The sequence below is a fragment of the Kogia breviceps genome, chromosome 7, assembly GCF_026419965.1.
Source record: "Kogia breviceps isolate mKogBre1 chromosome 7, mKogBre1 haplotype 1, whole genome shotgun sequence".
Taxonomy (NCBI): Eukaryota; Metazoa; Chordata; class Mammalia; order Artiodactyla; family Physeteridae; genus Kogia; species Kogia breviceps.
Window position 1 is genome coordinate 38,065,515 of NC_081316.1, and position 18,986 is coordinate 38,084,500.

Genomic DNA, 18,986 nt, shown 5'->3' on the forward strand with positions numbered 1-18,986 from the left:
AGTCACTATGCAATGATTATCAATTCGCCAAGGACCGTAACAGACAGATACTGGAGAAAAAGAGATATGAGAAACATCTTTTATTTTTTCTAAAGAGGTGAAAATAAGTAAGATTTCTTATATCTCTCACTCATAAGATTTTTAAACTCTTAAAAATGCAATTTCAAAGCACATGCCATCTTAAAAAAAATCTTAGCAATGTACATTTGCACTCAAAGAAAAACATGCAGCGCATTGTCCTCTGACAAAATCCTGCATAAAAACCCCACACGACTTTCTGTAAATATGTCCCCTCTTTATCTTTTAGGGACTCCAAACCACAAACATTCAGTGCAATATTTATTCTTATTTCCGTAGGAAACACAGGACCAATGATGTCTTCTGACTACAACTGTTTCTGGATGGCTGAGCAACAGTCTCCCTCTGCTTTATTTTAAAGTACTCTCTTTAACTTGCTGATGTAAGGTACAACTAGAATTCAGCAAAACTTGAGATTCCAAGTGGAAGATGGAGGAGAAATACTTAAGCTGTACCCTGTGCCATAAACTTAGGGAAAAAAATTTACACAATAACAAAAGAAAACCAAAAATCCTCAGATTTTATCAATGCACCCTTTAAAAAAGTTTTTTTTTTTTTTTAATTCCTGAAAGCAGCTTAATGTGAATCAAAAGCAGTTTCCTGAGTAACTGCTGTAAACAGTGTCTTTTTAAAATATATATATATATATATATATATATATATATATATATATATTTGCAACTTAGCTCATTTTGGTTCTGCCTTAATTTACCTCCCTAGCTTTTAGTTTAATCATAGTTCCCTTCTTTTCAGTTCTCAATGTGCAAGTACAATAGCATCAGCTCTGAGAGTCAGCATGGTACAGATGTTTCTTGTCACTTCTGTGTGATCACCTGCATGTCTGACAGGCCAGGTTTCCAGAGTCACTGCAGGTCACAGTTCTCTCAGTCTCACAGAACCTGTGAGAGCCACGGACACTTCACGTTTTCTTCATCAGACGCCGTGACTGCCACATGTGGAGCTTGTTGTAAGCTGTCTGGAGCATCTCCTCTATGTGACTTACCAACTGAAAAACACAGCAAGACACTCAGGCAACAATGGTAAAGGTTGGGCAAGTTGCTGCTTCTGATCCAGATCTGGCCCATACTTCAGTGTTGTTCCCAAGCTCTTTTTTGTTTCTCCAATGAGGCAACATGCAAACCCTCTGTGAAGGTGTTATCAGACACATTTTGTATAGAAAGGTAAGAGGGATGGTGGGGTATAGTAGAGGCTGGAAATTCATCTGCTTTGCCTGCACTGTATGTCTGTCCTGTCATTAACCAGCCATAGGACAACATGAAATCCTGTGTTCTAGGCTTTAGTTTCTTTTGTCAAATGAGAAAGGTGAACTAAACTGGTGATTTCTAGATTTAAACATTAGTCTCTTGACTAAGATCAAGAGGGTGGCATCAACACTAACTCAGAAAATCTGAAAAATGCCCCACTCCCCTGAAGATTCTGAGGCAGCAGTTCTGGGATGAGACCCAGGAATCTTTTGATTTTCAAAAGCTCCTCCACTTAATCCTGCTGCACAGCCAACTTTGTGAAGCACTTTTCTATGTTCTCTAGGGTCTTTTCCAGGTCTAACACTTTAGGATTTCAACGTAACTCAGCAGATAACAGAAAAATCTAAATAGTCACAAAACTTCACACAAGTACTATGTCACACCTTAGGTCAGGACTGTGTATCTTGAGTAGAAAAAAATTTTACCCTCGTCACAGACATAACTAGAAGTCAACAGGGCCACACTGATCTAAGCTGATAAAGACTCCTAAGGCATAATGTCTTTGGATTATCTGTTTCCTCAGAAGTGGACAGTATAATTTACATGGTTGGAAGTAAAAGTCTTATAAAAAGTCTGCAAGTCAATTTTGGCAGTATGGGGACAGAGACCAGGAAGTCCTAAATCCTTGTAGCACGCCAGTAACTTAGATTCAATCTGAGGTAGTTAAAAACAAAATAAACTCTTAATTACCACACCTGTTATCAGTGTGTGTGTGCCTCAGAATCCTTTTTACTATCACACCTGGTGTGTGTGTGTGTGTTTTACTATAGTGCTCCAGGCAGTTACAATCAGTTGAGAAGGCACATAAACTGAAGAAGACACTTAAAGCTTCTTTTCTGATTATAAATAACATTGTTATATTTAAAATAAAACACTTAGAATGTTTAGGGAATAAAAACTTACTAATGAAGATTTTTCAACTTTCAACTGTAAAACTGTGTTGTTTTTTTTTTCTTTTTTGCGGTACGCGGGCCTCTCACTGTTGTGGCCTCTCCCACTGCGGAGCATAGGCTCCGGACGCGCAGGCTCAGTGGCCATGGCTTACAGACCCAGCCGCTCCGCGGCATGTGGGATCTTCCTGGACCGGGGCACGAACCCGCGTCCCCTGCATCGGCAGGCGGACTCTCAACCACTGCGCCACCAGGGAAGCCCTAAAAACTGTTTTGATTATCCTACTTACTGAAACACTGAACTCTATGTTTGTACATACTTTTTTTTTCTCTCCCTGTCATCTCTGAGAAGACTTGCATTAACACATAGAGAAACAATCTTGTGTGGTTGCTCTAGCCTTGCATTAAAAACAACGCTAAAGATCCTGGGCATAAGGTGACACTTCTCACTGCCTTACCCACTGCCTTGCCCTGCTGTCAACCAGGAAAGCTGAAGGCAGACCATAATCCAGGAACTGTTCAGCTTACTTTCATAGAATGGCAATTCTACCTTTCTTTGCATTGCTACATTTGTACTTGCTACTCAGGTTTTCAAAATAAATACCTTTAGGAACATACATAGGTTGTAAATCTATAAAGAAAACCATGGAAGTGATTATTACAAATCCTGGTTAGTCATGGCCTTGAGAGAGTGGGACAGGGACACTCAGGGTACTGGTTCTATTTTTACCATGATTGGTGGGTACACAGATACTTGTTTTACTATTTAAAAGAGCAAATGTATTTTATACACTTCTGAATGTATGATACATTTTACAATTAATAAACAGTATTCCTGGGACTGCCCTCGTGGTCCAGTGGTAAAGAATCCACCTTACAATGCAGGGGACACAGGTTTGATCCATGGTCAGGGAACTAAGATCCCACATGCCACTGGGCAACTAAGCCCGTGCGCCACAACTACAGAGCCCATGCACCACAACTAGAGAGAATCCCGTGCACCGCAAGGAAGAGCCCTTGGTGCCGCAACGAAAGATCCCGCATGCCTCAACGAAGATCCCACGTGCTGCAACTAAGACCTGATGCTGCCAAAAATAAAATAAATGCTCTTAAAAAAAAAAAAAGCAGCCTTAAAAAAACCAAAAAACCCCCCAGTATTCCCAGCAACAGAAAAAAAAACAACATATATACTCATTTACAGGAAAACAAAGTTAATTTCATCATTTTACTACACAGAAAAATATTAGGCCAAAATTAAATTGTTGCCTTACATTTGTGCTTAAATACTGTCTCCGAATTTTTTCTTGGAATGGGCAGAGTTTTGTAACTTGGAATCGTTCCAAATTACTTTTCATTTTCACTACCTAAAAAAAGATGAGAGAAATAATGAATTACAGACTCTCAAAGAACCTACAGGGATCAAGAAAAAAACACACATAAGGTTTCTTTTTCTTTCTTCTTCTTTTTTTTTAAGATTAACTGGCTCCACCAGGCAGAGAAGCAATATCGAATATATTTAGATTCTTTTGGTTTATAATTCATATCCTTCCTGATGTTTTTTGTGCATGTGTAGAAAATATATAGTATACACTGTTTTAAAATTCCACTTGGTTTAATGGGAACATCTTTAAGTCATTAAATACTAAGTCATCATTTAAAATGGATGTATCTTTAACCAATCCCCTTCTGGTAGATATTTAGACCATTTCTAAACAGACAGTGGTAGAGAAACATCTCTATGGCTCAATATTTGCATACAATCATTCTTAATTATTTCCTTAGGTTAAATTTCTAAATGTTGAATTTCTGGGTCAAAGCATGTTTTAAAAAGGTAGTACTTGGAATGGAAGAAAGGACTCTCTTCTTAGCAACTTAGCCATCACTGATCATTCTAAGTTTTTTATCCTTTTACAAATTATAGATGAAAAATGCGTTTTATGTAGCCTTAAAGATAATTTATTTGAATACTGAGTATGAAAATTTCCTCTTAGGTTTATTGGGCCCCTTGCATTCTTTAGTGAATCGCCTGTTAAAAGTGTTTTGCCTATTATTATTATTATTTTTTGTGGTACGTGGGCCTCTCACTGTTGTGGCCTCTCCCGTTGCGGAGAGCAGGCTCTGGAGGCGCAGGCTCAGCGGCCACGGGTCATGGGCCTAGCCGCTCTGCGGCATGTGGGATCTTCCTGGACCGGGGCATGAACCCATGTCCCCTGCATCGACAGGCGGACTCTCAACCACTGCACCACCAGGGAAGCCCTGCCTATTATTTTAAATGGGGTATGGGTATTTATCTTTCTCTTAAAGACTGTTTATAAGAGCAATCTATATAGTAAAGCTATTACTACTTTTTTAAAAAAATTGAATTATAGTTGATTTACAATGTTGTGTTAGTTTCTGGTGCATAACAAAGTGCTTCAGTTAACTTTTAAGATGCACGATTATAAGTTATGGAACTGGTCTGGATCTCAAGTTTCTTTGTATACAAAATGGGTGTCAATACCTACTCCATCAGGATGCTGTGAGGCTTAAATGAAACAATATATGCAAAGTAGTGTTTGGTACATGGTAAACATTCAATACAATTTTCCAACTTCAAGATAACACTTCACTAAGTTACACTACCACAACAGCTGGCTGTGTTTGGAATCGGTTCTGACCTTTTCTTCTAGGAATGGCGTATTAACGGGAAAGCAGGACCAGAAGTGCCGTAGAAGTTCCCCAACAGCCACATAGAGGTGTTTCAATTCAGACTGAATATCATTTGGCACCATCTCTGCAAAAGAAAAAGTGGTCCATAGGATAAAAGCTATTTTCCCATGTGTGTAGTCTCTGAAAGAATGACAACTCAGAGAATTAAATCTGAATGTGCACTCTACCAATAATAAACCAGGATGTGCTATTCTGAGACAATTTACTGATTTTGTGGCTGACAGACCACAGAATTTAAATTTCCTTAGGGTTTTGGAGGAATTTTCAGGTTTTGCTTTAAGAGGGAGGAGAGGAAAAAAAATGTGTGACTAGCAATGTCACACATTACTAGTGTGACGCAGCAATGTGCCACTGTTTGTAATGTTAAAACAATACTGAAACATAAGCTCTTGTCTAAATATGCTTCAGGATCTGGATGCATTAAAAACAAAACAAAAATCCCAGAAATGTCCCAAAGAGAAACCAATAAAACTTAGCACTCTTCTCAAATTGCTCTTTTGAGGTTATTTAGGTAAAGGGACAGCAACAGGAGGTCCAGCACATACGGTTTATGGCTTGCTGTGTCCCTCCCTGCATCAGTGCTCCTCCAGGTGACAGTGCTGTGATGGTACTACTGGCAGCACTGCTTGAGAGAACCTGAAAGAAATTAAGACACAAAAAGTGGTTTCTCTCTTTTTTGGCCATCTTTTTTACTTAACATTTCAGTTCTATAGCAAAATGCCTAATAAGTCTTCATTCCTATATGAATACATAAGTTATAGCAACCAGAGTGAACCACTTTCCACGAGGCTAGAAACACAGTATGTGTAGAAAAAGAATACCTACCAATCTTCCAGGAATACCAGGCAAGTCCATAGGTGCCTCAAAACACACACACTTTTGTCTAGTCAAGCCCCCCTGCCTTTTTAAAAGTATAGTTGATTTACAATATTGTGCTAGTTTCAGATGTACAGCAAAGTGATTCAGTTACACATATACATATATATATCTATATTATTTTTTTGATTCTTTTCCATTATAGTTTATCACAAGGTACTGAATATAGCTCCCTGTGCAGTAAATTCTTATTGTTTATATATTTTCTATATGGTAGTGTGCATCTGTTAATCCCATACTCCCAATTTATCCCTGCCCACCACCCCTCCTTCTCCTTTGGTAGCCATAAGTTTGTTTTCTATGTCTGTGAGTCTGTTTCTGTTTTGTAAATAAGTTCATTTGTACTTTCATTGCAGTGGTTTCTCTTGTTGCGGAGCATGGGCTCTAGGTGTGTGGGCTTCAGTAGTTGTGGCACGCGTGCTTATCAGCTGTGGCGCATGGGCTTAGTTGCTCCACGGCATGTGGGATCTTACTGGACCAAAGCTCGAACACGCGTTCCCTGCATTGGCAAGTGGATTCTTAACCACTGTGCCACTAGGGAAGTCCCTGTACTATTTTTCAGATTCTACACAGAAGTGATATCATGTAATATTTGTCTTTCTCTGTCTTAGAAAAGCCCTTACTTAAGTACCAATTTAACTCATGAACTCTTAGCACTGAAGGTAAAACTGAGTTTAAGGAAAGAAAAAAAGACAATAAAACAAATGTTAAATCCTTACTGGCAGCTGACATAAGAAAATCCAGCAAAGCAGAAATATATTATTTGTCATTTTTCAAGGAAGTGAATACACCTAGCCAACAGGGGGAAAAAACCCACATCCCCCACTGTATCCATATCAACATTTAGGGACATAACTGATCTATCTCTTCATTGAGTGCCTAACAAGTACCATGGGCTAGCCATGGAGAGGAACAAATCATTTGCTGAATAGCTCAAGCGCAGGTTTAGTGTGTCTCAGTGGAGTTTTTACAAGTAGAAACCTATGTGTGTATGGGCTGCATGAAAAAAATATTTAACTTGGTGTAAAGAGCACATTATAGGACGACTATGAGTCAAGGAGACATGAATGTTCACTTTATTCCTATTTCTTTTGTTAGAAATGTTATAATGCATTGTAACCAGAAGTTTCAGTGACTGCTGAGCTTGCCGACTAGTCACTGGCTACACTCAGGTATACACATCTGAGGGCACATGACCTCTACATGTGTCTCAGATAATAAAATCACTTTTTTAGGGGTATGTGGAAGAATCTAAATATTTAAGACTGACCACAGCTTAAATAAGTTAGGTGGACCTACTTTGGCCCAAGGGCCAGATGTTGGACAAGTATAGTCTAGAAGGAAAGATGTAGTCAAACAATCCCATATTGTTACGTGAGCATAAGTATGTACAACACGTATTTCCTTGCTCTGTCCACTGAGGGGACAATGAAACCCGTAGCAAATGACATCCCAACAGTAATGAGTACATCTAGTACTCACATCTTTGTTTCTAAATCTAAACACTTAAAGGAAGATTCTGTGGCTGGGCAGGGAAAGGATAAGATGAATTTGGAACATCTATCTCATTGTGCCATAAAGTAAAGAGGTGCTCAAACATTGATGAAGATACTGTCAGAAAGATACTGGAGCACGGTAAATGGCATGGGAAGCATCTGACTACAAAGGGGCAAGGGTACATTTTTTGTTGACAAAACTGTTTTTTATCGTGTTGGTGATTACACAACTGTGCACGCACACAGAAAATCAAGGAATAGCCTGAAAAGGTATATTTTACTGTAGGTAAGTTATACCATAGTTTAAAAAAAGAAAAAACTGATAGCAACAATTTATAACCCATAGAATAATATAAAAATCCATGCTTACAAATAAATAAATAAATGTAAATAAATAAATACAGGAGACAGGAAGGGAAGCTCAGAAGGTCAACTGATGGGAGGACATAATTAGAAAATCACCATTTAACTACCACCATGGCAATAACTGTTTTCAGCAATTATCAACAGATTCTAAAATGCTAGTGGGTAAAAGTTTGATGGGAAATAAAAAATTTATTGTCTCCCCACAAGATACTTATTAATTACAAAGGGAAAATTAGTAAGTTTTTGGCATTGAAACCAGGTAGATAGTGCCTTAACCAAGTGATCAAATGTTAATATTGCAAGTTAGGCCAAATACATACGTGATTCCTGATATGATGCATAAAGGACGACATATCACTTACACATCATTCCAGTGGTATTTTTGCCAAAAACACGTAACATGAAATACACTCATGAGAAAATAGAGAAACTGAAAGGGCATCCTACAAAAAACTGGCTTGTACTCTTCAAACACCAAGGTCATGAAAGACAAAGACTGAAAAACAATTCCATTTTAAAGGAGACTAAAGAGACATAAGAACTGAATGCAATTCATGCACCTGACTTGGAGGCTGGACCAAAAATAAAGGTTTTCTTTTACTATAGGGACATTAGTGGTACAACTGGTGAAATTTCTGTAAGACCTACAGGTTAGATAATAATACTTTATCAATGTTAACTTATTGTTTCTATAACCATACTGTGTTATTTATGAGAATGTCTTGTTTTAGCAAATATGGACTGAAATACTTAGCTGTAAAGGGATCTACTCTCAAAATGGGTCAGAAAACTTTCACAACTTTTTGTAAATCTGAGATTATTTCAAAATAAAAAGCAAAAAGTCAGTCCCAATATGTGATAAGCACTACAATATAGTATGAATTAAGTGTCTCAGTGTTTATGAAAACAAAGAAAAGAGAAAAAATAACTAATTACTGGGCACGTTGAGGACTGCTTCACAGAGGCAGTGGAATTTGAGCTGTCTTGAGTTATTATTATTAGTTCCCCAGACACAGGCAAAGGGCATTCTAAGAAGAGAGAAAGCATTAGCCAAAGTACAGGAAGCATGAGGATGACATGATTATAAAACTCTGGGTAGTTTATAGTGTGTTAGGTTGGAGTATAGGACTCTTGGTTATGTGGGGAAGGGAACGGTGGAGACATGGCTGGAGCTGGGACTGGAGATGTGGGTTACAGCCAGATTACAGAGTTTGGCATGTTAGACAAGGACATCCAGACAATTACTGAGGGAACAAAGCAAAGGGAGGCAGTAAAGGTTTTTAAGCTGCAGAGTGATGTGATCAGAATCATGTTTTTGGCAAGATAACTTGCAGTGGCAATGTAGAAAACCAGTCAGGTTTGCCTAAATCAAGGTAATGGAGTCAAGAAATACTGAACTGACAGAACTTGCTGAACCACTGAAGTATGTACAAGGGCAGGGAAAAATAAAGAGTATCTAGAGAGTGATGTCCAGAAATTTGGGGAAATCTGGGAGATTTTTCCAATAAAACTGTGTATATGGAAGGAAAAAATCAGCAATCACAAAACTCATTATCTTACTTTTCATCATCATCTTATCTTCAGGTATGCCAAATACCTCTTTTCTCTACCTCTGACTTTTTCAATTTATTAAGCAGAAATACGTCTTTAAACCCCATTAAAGTATTATAGTTTTACAGTTCAATTTGAATGTGCTTATAAACTGAGAAAACAGAATGGGAATTCTGTTTTTCAAACAGTACAAGTCACCTACCTGAGTTAATTTGGGTGTATAAGCTTCCATTTCTTGTCTAATACTTTGAAAAGAATTAATAATGTCCTGACTTGTTGCATACTGTAGTGACTGGATTGGAGTTGGACCATGATAATACCTGAAGATTAGCAAAGAAGAAATTACTAATCACACAGAATAAAGGTGCTCAACATTTGCTTTTCAAATATTTTAGCAGTCTCAAGACAACACTCTCCCCAAAGGAAAGAGTTAAAGATATTTCAATAAAATAATTTAATTCCTGTAAGGGCAATAAGAAGAAAACAGCATAGATAGCCAAAATTTATTTTCTTGGCTTCCATCATTTAGGATCCTTTCCTGAGATGCACAAAGTAAATTTTTAAGGAAATAACATAGTGTATTTTATGGTAACAAACTAATTAAAACTTGAGTTCTATACCTGCAAAATATATTCTGCAATGACTTGTGATATAAAACTATTCTGTCTCAAGTTAATTTAATATTAGTCACCAAACTTACCTATCTGACTTCTTGAGGTTTAGTGCAATTGTTTTTATGGAATTATTTTTTCCCAAGTCTTCATATTCAATGGACTCTTGTAACTTCGCCTATAATTATCAACACAACACTTTTTATTGTAAAGTTCTATTACAAAAGTAATGAACATGATTGAAAAAAGCAAAACTTTACAGAGGGTAAAATATGAAGTCTTCCCCAAATGAGTCTCACTTCCTAGACATCACTGCTCTACAAATAGCTGAACCCATTTTTTCACCATCCACTTACACAGAGTACCTGTTTTCCTACACTCTGACCAAACTAAGCATTACTGAACCTTTAATATTTGAAAATCTGGTAGATGAAAATGTGTATTTTACTATTTTTCTCAAATAAATTAAAAAAATTAATTTTTTTACATGTGTTGCAAATACTTTTCTTCCAATTTGGTGTTTTTCAATTTTAATTATTCCCTTTATGCTTATTCTTTCTGTGGGTTAGTTTTTTGTGTCAATCTTTATTTTTTTTCTTTCTTATTAAACTTTTTTAATGGGTTTCAAATTCTGTGACAGATTTTTGGTCAAGTTGTTTCCATTAAAAAGTACTGATTTTAAAAACTAATAATTTAAAACTGCCACACACAAAACAAATGGTCCACAACACATTCTCCTTTCCTTCTGAAGGTTTTATGATGCATTGTTATCATTAACCAGTCTTTTGCTATTAAACTTAAATGGCCAATTGAAACAAACAGTTCTGATGAGACTGTTCTTCCACCACTGATTAAGACTGGGCTGGCAGGTATTGGGGATAATATTCACTTAGCCTTCTGAGCTTTCTGGGCAGACTTGGTGACCTTGCCAGCTCCGGCTGTCTTGTCTTATCCACTGCTTTGATGACACCCACAGCGACTGTCTGTCTCATGTCACAAACAGCAAAGTGGCCCAGAGGAGGATAGTCAGAGAAGCTCTCAACAAACATGGGTTTGCCAGGAACCATATTAACGATGGCAGCATCACCAGATTTCAAGAATTTGGGGCCATCTTCCAGCTTTTTCCCAGAACGATGATCAATCTTCTCTCCTTCAGCTCAGCAAACTTGCAAGCAATGTGAGCTGTGTGGCAATCCAGCCCAGGTGCATAGCCGGCACTGATTTGGCCTGGATGGTTCAAGATAATCACCTGAGCTGTGAAGCCAGCTGCTTCCATCGGTGGGTCATTTTTGCTGTCACCAGCCACACTGCCACAACGAACATCTTTGACAGACAAGTGCTTGACACTGAAGCCCACATTGTCCCCAGGAAGGGCTTCACTCAAAGCTTCATGGTGCATTTCAACAGACTTCACTTCAGTTGTCAAGTTGACTGGAGCAAAGGTGACCACCACGCCAGGTTTGAGAACACCAGTCTCCACTCGACCCACAGGGACAGTGCCAATACCACCAACGTCCTGGAGAGGCAAACGCCTCTCTGAATAGAATGCTGTCAGTTGGGCGAGTTGGTGGCAGGATGCAATCCAGAGCTTCAAGCAGTGTGGTTCCACTGGCATTGCCATCTTTACGGGTGACTTTCCATCCATTGAACCACGGCATATTAGCACTTGGCTCCAGAATGTTGTCACCATTCCAGCCAGAAACTGGCACAAATGCTACTGTGTTGGGGTTGTAGCCAATTTTCTTAATGTAGGTGCTGACTTCCTTTACAATTTCTTCGTATCTCTTCTGGCTGTAGGGTGGCTTGGTGGAATCCATTTTGTTAACTCCAACAATGAGTTGTTTCACACCCAGAGTGTAGGCCAGAAGGGCATGCTCACGGGTCTGCCCATTCTTGGAAATACCTGCTTCAAATTTACCAACACCAGCAGCAACAATCAGGACAGCACAGTCAGCCTGGGATGTGCCTGTAATCATGTTTTTGATGAAGTCCTGTGTCCTGGGGCATCAATGATGGTCACATAGTACTTGCTGGTCTCAAATTTCCACAGGGAGATATCAGTGATACCATGCTCGCGTTCAGCTTTCAGTTAGTCCGAGACCCAGGCATACTTAAAGGAGCCCTTCCCCATCTCAGCAGCCTCCTTCTCGAACTTTTCAACGGTTCTCTTGTCAATCCCACCGCATTTGTAGATCAGCTGGCCAGTAGTGGTGGACTTCCCCAAACCTACGTGTCCAATGACAACGATGTTGATGTGGGTCTTCTCCTCTCCCATTTTTGCTTAGGTTTAGTGGTGGTTTTCACGACACCTGTGTCCTGGCGACAAACCCATTGCGAAAAAGCTTGCTTAAATCTTTGATCCACTTAGAATTTATTTTGAAATAAGGAGTAAGGTAGGGAATCTGAGGGTTTTTTTAAATATTAAATTATTAATCAGTCCCCCTAACTCCATTTGTAGAATAATGTCTTTCCCCACTTATTCTGAAATGTCATGTTTATCATATATGTATTTAATCCCTCCATGTAAATATTTGGGTTTACTTCTGGATTCTTATTCTCTTTTTTTTTTTTTCTGCGGTACGCGGGCCTCTCACTGCCGCGGCCTCTTCCACTGTGGAGCACAGGCTCCGGACGCGTAGGCCCAGTAACCACAGCTCACGGGCCCAGCTGCTCCGCGGCACGTGGGATCCTCCTGGACCGGGGCACGAACCCACGTCCCCCGCATCAGAAGGCAGACTCAACCACTGTGCCACCAGGGAAGCCCCTGGATTCTTTATTTTGGTTTTACTAATGTGTTTTCTCCTGGACTAGTAACAAAATGCTATATTTCTATAGTCTTATAATAAAAACACATTAATTATAAGACACATGATGACAATCTATGTAAACATTTGGGAAAACAAGTTTACAATATTTCATCCCTACAGAGCTATGGAATTCATCTGGTTAGCTCTCATCTGTAGCTTCCCAGACTAGGATCAAAACGTTTAAGATATTAAATATACCTCAAAAAAGATCAATCTGAAAACAGTATTTTAAATTGCCCCTATTTTAAGAGTCTGAATAGTCCTTTTGTAATATAGGAACAAATCTGACCTCAGCATTCTATTCAGAGTAATACATCAATCAGTCCCACCTTACCTAGACTTAGCCTAAGCTTCTATTACTTTCTCAGCTCTATAGCCTTGAGCCAACTTCAAGGCATACTGAGGTCTTCATTACCTTTCCCATGTCAAGCTCATTTCTACCCCTGCTGTTGCCTTACCCAAGTCATGTCCCAACCTAATTTCTTATATAAATCCAAATCCTAAGCCTCTGCCAAGGCCTAGTTATTCACCTAACTTTCATACTTAACTGAAAGCTCCATGAATATAAGGACTCTATTAATACTTCTGGATCTTTCATTCTATAAATCCCTTGCAGAACACACAGCAGACAACTTGACTTGAAAAAAATATCTAGAGTCAGTTTATCATTGAATATTGTGAAAATTCACACAATGATTTTTGACAATTCTTTCACTACCAAGAATCATGGGTACTTAGTGCAATATTGCAAAGAAAAGCATCACTTCCTAGATTTCTTCTTTAGCATCTCTAAATTACATTTTAGATTCACTCTGCTTATTAGTTCAGAAAAGAAATATCTTACTTTGTTAATTTTAAAGGTGTATATCCCTGTAGAAACATATTAAGTGACCGAAATATATAAAAGACTCGCCCATAATTCCCTTTTAAAAATCATAAACTTAATTATATCATATTAGTCTGTTCTGAGAACTTTATCTACTTGCTCACTCTTTGGTTCCTACTGTAAATCACACAATTACTATAAATTGTTTTATAATTATTCTTTTGATTTTGTTTTACCTGTAGACACTAAATTCTTTGAGGACAAGAACCCATTCTTTTTTTTTTTTGCGTTACGCTGGCCTCTCACTGTTGTGGCCTCTCCCGTTGCAGAGCACAGGCACCGGACACGCAGGCTCAGCAGCCATGGCTCACAGGCCCAGCGGCTCCGCGGCATGTGGGATCTTCCTGGACCAGGGCGTGAACCTGTGTCCCCTGCATCAGCAGGCGGACTCTTAACCACTGCGCCATCAGGGAAGCCTCAAGAATCCAATCTTATTCTTTTTTTGTTTCCCACCACCTAATATGGCATGTAAGGCAACTCAAAAATGGTTTCTTGAATTTAATTTTAATGAACTGAACTATCGTATGGTATATGTGAACTCTTTTTAATTCAACATATGATTAATCCTTTTAAAAAGGCATTAATTGCTGCATGCATCAATCTCCATTGTATGGCTGTATCACAGATATTAGGATGGTTGCTATTTTCTCAATTATAATACTGCCATGAGTATTTGTATCTGAATCTTTGCACACATCTTTATTTTTTTTAAAAAATAAATGTCCAAAGTGAAATACTATCCAGAAGTGGAATTAAGGGTATAAACCTTTAAAAATTTAATACATATTGCCTGACTGCCCTCTAAGGAAGCTTTATCATAATTTATTTTTATAACTAGGGAGGGAGGAACTTAAGAAAACTGAGGGATAGCGAAGCTTGGCAAAGTTGCAGGGAGAGAAGAAACATACATACAAGTAGGTCTAACTGTTCATATTCCCCCACAACCCCTTTTCAGTATTTAATGAAAGACATTTCAAGTTCTGAAATGCCAGGTTTAGCACGAGGGCCAATCTTATCTTTTAAAATCACATACACTAACCTTTAGTTTTTTCTTTCTGTCATATTGTCTTTGTTGAATACTCTTTCCCAGAAAATAAAACTGTATGTTAATATGTGTATGTGTCTACAGGTGAAGGAAAAAAAAAAACAAAACAAAAACAGTTAACAGACTTGAGTCCATGGAAAGCAGGCTGGCAAGCCAAAACAAAACTGAGGAAGTATTCTTTAAAATGTTCTACAATTTAAGCCAAATGCTTAACATCTTGGTCAGAAGGAACTGAGTCATCTGAACAGATAAAGGGTCAACATAAGGTTGACCTAGCAGTTACATAAGATATCTGGAGAAATGTGAGCCGCAAATGTCCCAGACTTTTTACCCATACCCTTTTTACTGCTGGCTGAAAGCAATCTACATCTCCAGAATTTCCATCAATGCTGCTGGGCTCGCCATTTTGCTCATTTTGTGCTTCTCTGAAAACAAAGGAAAAAAAATTAATGTTGAAAACCACAGGCAGAACAACAACAAAACTCCATCTGGCTATCATGGAAAACCCCGTTACTGCATCTTAGCATGTGTACTTAACTGTTTCCTGAGACCTGCTGCCAGGACCATGGCACTGTGATGGTTAAATCTCTTGATGATGGCAGCATTACTATTCTCTCTTATGGATTTAGAATTAGAAGTAGATGGCACAGAGGAAATGCCATAGCCCTGTGAGAAACAATTTAGTAGATTAAAAATTAAAATAAACTTCTGGTTTTCTTATCTATTATGAGAGACATGTTGAGCTGAAAAAACTTTCTGGATGACAGGACTTTATTAATTCTGAGCATTATCAAATACTTACAGGCAAACATTAAAAAATAAGTGACATTATAAACACACAAAAAAATGAATAAATACTACTAACTGCTTTTAGTATCACAAAAATACCTTAACTGTTAAGTGCTGCATTTTTTTCCTAAAGAGCAATTTTGGATCTAGATTAAAATACTAGTTAGTGGGACGTTGGGCTGTAAGCCAGTACATTTAGTTAAAACTCATAGGGGCTATGAAAGAAGTGGTCACTCCCACCGGAGTGGGGTGCAGGGAGGGTAGGGTAGGTTCAAAAAAGCTTCATGGAGCACCATAAGATGAATAGGTGCTTGCAAGGCAAAAATGGGGACATTTCAGGAAGAGGAAACTAAAAAAAGGTATAGAAGTAACATAATACATATTGTGCCATGGGTTTGTATGTAGTTCGGTATACCTGGAATGAAGGGTGGGTCAGGGATTGGTGAGACATAAGGTTAAAGAGGTATGAGAAAGATCATAAAAACTCATATGCCATTCATTCATTTATCAAATTAATTACTGAGTGCCTAATACCCCCTATGTGATAGGGATAGGCCAGTAATAGGAACAGTCAGCCTCATGGAACTTACAGTCTACTGATAGAAGACTGACAACTGACAAGTAAAACAAGGTAAAAATAAGACCACTTTTGAAAGTGACAGATGCTATGAAGAAAATAAAGAAAAGAAACAGAGAAAATAAAGACATAGTGTAGTGACTGGAATGGGAGGAGATACTTTAGATAGGGAGGTTAGGGAAGGTCTGTCTCACTGAAGAAGTAACATTAGAACAGATGTCCAAAAGATGGGTAAAAGCTAGTTAGGTCAAAGAGCGGGAAGAAGGAACAGCAAGTGCAAAGGTCCTAAGGTAGAAAAAGCTTGGTATGGACCTTAAAGAAGGCAACTATGTTTGGATCATGAATCGAGTGGAAACAGCCCCAACTGAGGGAGAAGTAGGCAGAGGCCAAATCAAGAAGAGCATGGTAGGAGTTTTGATTTTATTCTAAGTTCAATGAGAAACCACGGAAGTTTTACATAAGAGGGGCATTATGATGTGATTTCTAACTCTTACTGCTAGGGAAGAATAAACCATAGGGAACAAAAGTTGAAATAAGAAGATCAATTAGGAGGTTAATGCAAGCAATGAAGCAATGGTACCCTAAAAGCAAGAGGGTGTAAGTGTGTACGGAGACAGAGGAGATGTAGACAGATCAGAGATGTGTTGTTGAGTACTTGTTGATCAATTGAATGTTGGAAGTGAAGAAAGGGGAGGAATCAAAGAGACTCCTAGGTTTTGGCTGGAGCAACTGAGTCCATGGTAATGGGTTTTTTTTTCTTAAACTAACATACAGAAGACCCAGGAAGAAATAGGTTTTTGAGAACGGGAATCAAAGGTTCTATTTTAGACATGTTATGTTGAAGGGTGTCTGTGAAGTACTTAAGTGAAAATATCAAGTAGGGAGTTGGCTATATGATTTTGGAATTCTGGGGTTAGACAGACCAGGACTAACTGGGAGTCATCATTACATAATTAGAATTTGAAGCAATGGAATGGAAAGAATGTATTTACAAGGAGGCTCAAGTCTGTTTCCTGGGACAGAACTACTAGAGGAAAAGAGGCATTAAAGGAACAATTGAATCAACCAACATTTTAATTAAAAGAATTGGTTATATAAATTTTTATATATCTCTACAAAAGGAACACTAGTTGCAAGTCTGTACCCTTAAACAACATCTCTCCATTTTTGCTACCCCTCCCCAAGGTCAGAACTATTAACCTCATTTTACAAGAAAACTCAGAAAAATATTTATAAATTACAGTTTAAGCCAGGTAAGTCTACGTAATTAACAACTGTGTGGTATATTTAGCTCAGACTGATAGTGATAACAGGAAAAGTGAAGATATGCATAACATACCACCATTTTTATTAAAAAAAATTAAATTCCCCCTCCATTACATTAAGCTGTATCTTTTTAAAAAAAATATTTTTATTTTTATTTTTGGACACGCTGCGCAGCATGTGGAATCTTAATTCCCTGACCAGGGATCGAACCCATACCCCCCCGCATTGGAAGCACGGAGTCTTAACCACTGGACCGCCAGGGAAGTCCCTTAAGCTTCATTTTTCTCCAGGTGATTAAAGAGGGCTACATTTGTTATGTGTTGAGATTCACCAAGGAAGTGACTGCTGAGAATTTTCAAGAAAACAGCTGAATTTCATTAGGGAAATAACTCACTGGGACACCAAGGATTACTTTCTGTTAATTTAATAATTTAGACTATAGCACACAATTTTAACATTGCTTTTCTCACCTGGTGCATGCATACACTAAGAGGAAAAAGGGGGAAAAATAAAAGGAAGTTATGAGCATGTTTTTTTTTTTTTTTTTTTTGTGCTACGCGGGCCTCTCACTGTTGTGGCCTCTCCCGTTGTGGAGCACAGGCTCCGGATGCGCAGGCTCAGCGGCCATGGCTCACGGACCCAGCCGCTCCGCGCCACGTGGGATCCTCCCGGACCGGGGCACGAACCCGTGTCCCCTGCATCGGCAGGCAGACTCTCAACCACTGCGCCACCAGGGAAGCCCCTATGAGCATGTGTATATGGCCAACAGAATAGGAGCCAAAGGAAGGGCAAGAAAATTTAAAGGTAACAGTGTCAAGAGAATACCTGAGCAAAGCAGGTTCCTTCCTAGCCTAAAAGATAGAGGCAGGGATAGAATTAGCCTTGATCAGAAGGGATCACCTATTTCTCCGTGATTGGATAAACTTCTCAGTCTGGAGTCATGATGCTGAGGTAGGTAGCTCATACTTGATGGTCTAGCTGTTGAAACATATTGGGGCTAATACAGGGTAAGGGTCATGACTGTGCTCAAGATCTGGCAAATAGTGGGCAACCAACAATGTTTGTTAACTTCTCCCAGTATACTAACATTTAGTCACATTTATTTAGATGAAAGTTAGATACAGCATAAAAAACATCGTGTTAAACCTTCATTAAAAAAAAAAAAAAAAAGTGAAAGGGCTTCCCTGGTGGTGCAGTGGTTGAGAGTCCGTCCGCCTGCCGATGCAGGGGACGCGGGTTCGTGCCCCGGTCTGGGAAGATCCCACATGCCGCAGAGCGGCTGGGCCCATGAGTCATGGCTGCTGAGCCTGGGCGTCTGGAGCCTGTGCTCCGCAATGGGAGAGGCCACAACAGTGAGAGGCCCGTGTACCACAAAAAACAAACAAATAAAAAAAAAAAAACACCAAACCTTCATTAATACCTAGGCAACTGTTGATGGGGGAGGGAGAAAATTCTTTTAAAAAATGTTTTACCAACTCATATGGAAATTTCAGTTCTCCAAGGCAATCTTAATAATAAACAGTGCTCTTGAAAAGCACTTTTGATAAACTACTCCAAATAACAGTATTTTGTTTCACCTTCTAACAAGTAGAAAATCTATACTCAAGGCAATTTAAAAATATACAAATGTTGAAGACCAGGAAAAGACTGTTTTCTCTCGTAAATCCTTTTACTACTACTTACCTCATCTAACGGTTTATCTTCCAAAGCTGTCAAATCAAGTAGTGGGTTTTTCACTCCTAATGAAACCATTGTTTTTAACCCTAGAAAATCA

At 38.7% G+C, this 18,986-nt stretch overlaps 1 protein-coding gene and 1 pseudogene across 4 annotated transcripts in view; both read right to left on the reverse strand.

Annotated features, from left to right (window-relative positions):
* Nucleotides 1-828: 828 nt before the first annotated feature.
* The window catches only part of GTF2H1 (general transcription factor IIH subunit 1), a 36,264-nt gene continuing 18,106 nt past the window's right edge, over nt 829-18,986 (reverse strand). The window contains exons 7-16 of one of the 4 annotated variants that reach the window (XM_059068859.2): nt 18,896-18,975; nt 15,119-15,246; nt 14,918-15,005; nt 14,575-14,658; nt 9,932-10,020; nt 9,434-9,551; nt 5,488-5,578; nt 4,891-5,006; nt 3,505-3,597; nt 915-1,084 (exon numbers count right to left, since the gene is read on the reverse strand). In XM_059068859.2, the coding sequence (XP_058924842.1) occupies nt 998-1,084; nt 3,505-3,597; nt 4,891-5,006; nt 5,488-5,578; nt 9,434-9,551; nt 9,932-10,020; nt 14,575-14,658; nt 14,918-15,005; nt 15,119-15,246; nt 18,896-18,975 (974 nt within the window). In that variant the 3' untranslated portion in view covers nt 915-997. Of the gene's footprint in view, nt 1,085-3,504; nt 3,598-4,890; nt 5,007-5,487; nt 5,579-9,433; nt 9,552-9,931; nt 10,021-14,574; nt 14,659-14,917; nt 15,006-15,118; nt 15,247-18,895; nt 18,976-18,986 lie in introns of all 4 variants that reach the window. The other 3 variants (XM_059068860.2, XM_067038115.1, XM_067038116.1) reach the window with 3 other exon arrangements.
* Nucleotides 10,728-12,183, reverse strand: LOC131759554 (elongation factor 1-alpha 1 pseudogene; annotated as a pseudogene).